The sequence below is a fragment of the Lathyrus oleraceus genome, chromosome 6, assembly GCF_024323335.1.
Source record: "Lathyrus oleraceus cultivar Zhongwan6 chromosome 6, CAAS_Psat_ZW6_1.0, whole genome shotgun sequence".
Lineage (NCBI taxonomy): Eukaryota > Viridiplantae > Streptophyta > Magnoliopsida > Fabales > Fabaceae > Lathyrus > Lathyrus oleraceus.
The window spans coordinates 138,671,975-138,677,305 of record NC_066584.1 but is presented as its reverse complement, the minus strand read 5'-3'; the positions used below and the strand labels follow the sequence as shown (position 1 = coordinate 138,677,305).

Here is a 5,331-nt window from a genome sequence, read left to right as displayed (position 1 = left end):
TTTGAAGAAGTCTACATTTGTTTATCAGAACCTAAAGACTAGTCAAAGCTCAAGGACCAATTACTCTAATAGGTAATTGTCTACTCCCTGAGCCTACTTTTTCATCTTTTGATCATATGAATGCAACTGATAATTCCTCTTGCAGCAAAGGAATTTCAAATAAACTTTCAACGACATTAACCATTTGAAGAAACATCTCAATGTCTCTATTCAAGCTTTTCAAGGACTCTCTTATGTTAAATGTTCAACGACTCTTTTCCTTCTCTATTTAAGGAGATGAAGACTAGAAGAAAAATAACAAACTAACCATTGACATTAAAGAGCGGTTACTCTGTCAAAACATAAGCACAAGTTTAACTTAGAATTTCTTACCTTTGTATATTCTAGAAATCTCTAAGTCCTAAAGAGTTATTTTTTTGTTGTATTTTGTCTACACCTCTGATTGTATATTAAGTGTATTACCCCAATGGTTTATCTGTTAGGTAGATTGTTAGAAATCTCTTACTTAGAGTTTGAGCATTTGAAGTCTCTTGCTTGTGTGCTTGAGCATATAAATCTCTTACTTTCTGTTTGAGCATTGGAAGTCTCTTGCTTGTGTGACTGAGCAAATTGTAATCTTGTGTGATTATAGTGAAAATCTCTTGTAAGTACAAGGGGACTGGAATACTCTTGAGTTGTAAGAGGAACCAGGATAATTATGTGTGTCTCTTTTCTTTCTTACTTTATTTATCTGCTACCTACCTTTGATTGATTCAGATTTTATGCTTTATTTTTATAATCTGACCAAGAGTTTAAAAGAGAAAGTAAAAGTCAACATAATTCAATCCCCTCACTTCTTGTGTTTTTCTCACTTTCAGGCCCATTGATACTTTCGGCCTCGATCCCTGGACTCCCTAACAATAATACAGCTTAATTATCACAAATTTGTTTTATTACCTTGAAGTCTCCAAATTTGAGTTGATTACGTGATTTTTTTATCCATTCGAGTTCACAAGTTATTGTTGACATAACACACTATTATGCTTATGCACTAGATCTTACCGCTGTGTTTTGTTTCTCACTCTAACATAAAATCAAATTTCTTCCAAGGAAGATACAATACCCTAAATTGGATCTTCTATTTGTTGGTGAATATGACTAATCAACGTCAAAATAGCCTATGACCTAAGTATTGCCCTTGTTTTCATAAAGTAATCTTTTAGCTGACGCACTCTTTGTATACTTATGAATGTGAATCACATTTCTACAATGGACATCACATAGAGTATTTAGAAATTAGCTAACTACCTTAATAACAAATTTAATATTTATTTGGTATTGATAACTCAAACAAGTAACAACATGGCTAGCACCCCAAATATTAAATAAGTTAAAGTAAAAAACAGACATAGATCTTTTATTTACTCCTCGGAAGAAAAAAAAACTTTCAGTATCTTTTTCAAACTGACACGGCTCATTCTAAATCTATGTTTGGGAGTTTAAAAAGAAAGGGAATGTTTAAAAAATATTTTTTTAAATATAGAAAAATATTTTTTGTAAGAAAATTTTTATATAGAAAGATAAAAAGTATTTATCATTAATATTATTTAAATTTTTGAAACTATAATCACATAAATTGAATTATATTTGAATAATTTATCTAAATCATCCAAAACTCTCATCCAATATGGATGTACACGGATTGAATTGAACATGATTTGGTCAAATTCATTAATCAATCCATTCAAATTTGAATGAGTTAGATTCATCATCCAACCTACAATTCATAATAAAATCTGACCCGAACCTAGTCATTAATCAACCCGTTCAAATTTGAATGGGTTAGGTTCGTCATCTAACCTACAATTTCACAATAAAAGCGACCCGGATCAACTCGGTCATTTACAGGTTAGATTGGGTTTCGTAGATTGTATAAAAATAAAAATAAAAAATTATAATTGTTTTCTAACTCAAAATACTTTGTGACACATTTCAATACAATTATGCAATTTAAAAAACATATATTGAATTAAACACATCATATAATATCAAATAAAAGTCATTCATATATCATTACACTTAATAATATATTATTAAATTTTACAAAATACGTCATTTCTACAAAATTCATAATTTGAAAATGGTACAAAAGCTAATAAATATATCGTTTAATATTAAAATTACATAAATTTATTAGCCAAGTATTGATCTAGCGAAAATATTGGTGGTGAGTGAAAAATTAGTAGAAAAATTAGTTTGTAGGCGTATACTAGTTTTAATTTTTAATTTAAAATAATAATAAAAAATTAATAAATGGATAATTTCATATCAATAGGTTGGATCAATGGGTCCATAAGTTGAGAAACTCAAACTCAATACATAAATTCAGTGTTTTAAAAATCGAACATAATCGACATGTCAATCCGGTTGAATCGAAAATCAGAAAGGTTACCGGTTTGGTTTGAACGAGTGAGAATCGCACGATTTTGAAATACTGGCGGGTTACATGTTTTTTATTTAATTTACACTGCAATTAGACTTTGTTCAAAATTTATTTAAATTTACATTTTATTACGTGTGATGACCATGTTTAGAATTTGTATTATAAACTCGTAAAATTATGATATTTTAAAATTTTGTAGGTGTTGTAATTTTCTTTTAGAAACGGAGTAATTTAGTTCAATCGGTATATTAATTATATAGAATTGTCATATAGATAGATTTATTCTCGTGCATCAAGTTAAAATACCCAAATCCTTTGTATTACAAATTGACTCAATCCACATTTTTAAATTATAAAATAAACAGATTTTTGAGTCTAATGTAATACAGCATACCAATTTAACAATTTAGTTGAAGTGATATACGGAATCAGTATCTCTCTGTGTTGTGTACTCATTACATTTCCATTTTTATTTATTAGATACTTCATTAATATAAATTATTATTATTCTCATAATATTTATTAGATTTAATTAGTTCATATATGATAATAAAAGATAACAAAAAACAGTAATTTTATTTAATTATAATTAGAATTATTTTGGAGATTTAATTTTGTAAACATTTGTGACAGTTTAATTTATCACGGTTTGGTTAATAAGATTTGTGGAACCACCATATTAGATTGCACTATTCGACTTATTAAAAAAAATGGTTAAAGTAAACAAAAATATTGACAGAAACCGGTTTTTAAAAATTTCCAGATAAAAAAAAGCAGTTTTTATAAGGAAACAATTTTGAACCCAACCAACCCAAGAGTAAAAAGGTTTTGAAAAACTAAATCAATTTTATAAGAATAGTTCTAAAAACCAAACCAAACAGATCAATTTGGATTGGTTGCACACACCTATCAAGACGCTAGGAGTAAAGAACAAAGCTTTTTGCAGTGATTTGGTAGAGTTTGATACAAGTGTCCAAGAATGTAGGATGTAAATTATTTAGCAAGTGTTTGGAACAGCTTACTGCAAAATGGGCAAATAAAAAAATCACTGGCATTGTAGAAACACGGTATTGCAAATGCAGATTCAAACAAATGCTTAGGAATGGATTCGATAATTTTGGTTTCGGTGGGAGAAATTGTTGAGTGGTAGTTTGATCTAGTCTTTTTTTTATTGACTCTGCTTACATCAAGCATAACAAATGTAAGATGTGCTTATCATCTTGCACATACACACAATATCCTCTTAGTTGAAGAGCTCACTTGATCTTAAGCATGAAAGGCATTTGTTTTGTGGCAAAGGTTCGAATCTGGGCAGAAGGAATGGGTAGAGGTCAGCTAGTAAAAGGGAAAGGCATGATAGGGACCAAAACATAAGCACAAGGGATACAAGTAGGAATGTTCAAAATAACAGAATAGATTTACACTTAAATATGGAATTGGTTTTTGCTTCGATGCTACTACTACGGACCATTCTTATTAAATTTAAAGTGTCATCAATTAAATCACAAATATCATCAAACAATAATAAATCAATTTCAATTTGTTGTTTTGTATTAACATTATATATTTTTCAAAATGCAGAATAAAACCAGAACATAAGCATATTTTCAAAACAAAATCCTGAATGAGTTCGATACAACATAAACAAACAGCAGCAATGTAATGTAAGGACCAAACTTCTCAGAGTTCTCCCATATAAACTCAACAAATCCAAATCCAAATCCAAAATCAAAATAATGTAAACTCCCGAGTAGTTATTACTTTTTTATTTTATGTATAACAAAAAAAGACAGAACAACCCATGTTCATATTTGCAAATAAGAGTTAAACAAGAATGAATAATTTGAATCAAAATTAACGGCCCTTTAACCCATAACAATTGCCACACAGTAATTGAAACAAAAAAAGTAGGGTTATTTCATAATATAATAACAATCCAAAAAACCGATTAAATAGTAATATAAATCCATGCCATAGAAAATCATCCAAAATAAGCATATGAATTCCATAACAACAATATAACAAGATTCATAATCCAAAACTCAGTAACATAACATTTATCAAAAATAAAACAAAAACCAAAATACTCTAAATCAAAACCATTAAACCTCACTCTCAAAACCTCCTTCCACCAGGTCCACCAGCAGCTCCAGCACCACGGCCGAACGGAATTGGTTGAACAGCGACCGGATCGACCTGCACAACACCGGGAATCTCCGACATCCCAAGAGCAGCAAGCATATCAAGCGTCTCCTTATCAACCTCAATGTGATCAGTCCTGATAGCAGACACATCAGGAACGAAATCCATACGCCTCTCACGCTCCTCCTCTTGTAGCTTCAACGAGATTCCACGAACAGGTCCCTTCTGAATCCTCTTCATCAAATGAGTTGAAAACCCAGCGATTTTGTTGCGAAGCCTCTTGGTTGGAATGAGTGCGACTTCCTCGAGGATTTTCTTGTTGGTGTGGAAATCCAAGGTCATTCGAGAGTAGTAACGCTCGATGACTTGTCTCGAGGATTTCTTCACGGTTTTGGTTCTGACACGACCCATTTTGTGACGGTGAGTGTGTGTGTGTGGTGTGGGTGAAGGAAGAAGACGAAGAGAAATTAGGGTTTTCTCGGAGGAAGAGGCACACAATGAATATGTTAGGGTTTGGGAAAATATAACTTCTTTGTTTATTGGGCTTTTTTGATGGGTTAAGGCCCATTTTCTATTACACATGCAGTAAACTCACATATTTACCCTTTCTAATTTTGACTATTTTTGTTTTTTTTTTCAAATCTCAAATGCTAAATTTTCATCTAAAACTAAATATATTTATCTTTTATATATATAAGTTGTTAAATTTTTTATTAATTTTTGGAGTTAAAATTGAGGATAATTTTATAATTATATCTTTTACTTAT

The 5,331-nt window shown here is 30.4% G+C and overlaps 1 protein-coding gene across 1 annotated transcript; it reads right to left on the bottom strand.

The window, feature by feature from the left end:
- Positions 1–4,403: 4,403 nt before the first annotated feature.
- Positions 4,404–5,094, bottom strand: LOC127091435 (40S ribosomal protein S17). The gene has a single exon (XM_051030072.1). It carries the CDS (start codon positions 4,973–4,975, stop codon positions 4,538–4,540), a length of 438 nt encoding a protein of 145 aa, XP_050886029.1. The 5' UTR covers positions 4,976–5,094; the 3' UTR covers positions 4,404–4,537.
- Positions 5,095–5,331: the final 237 nt, after the last annotated feature.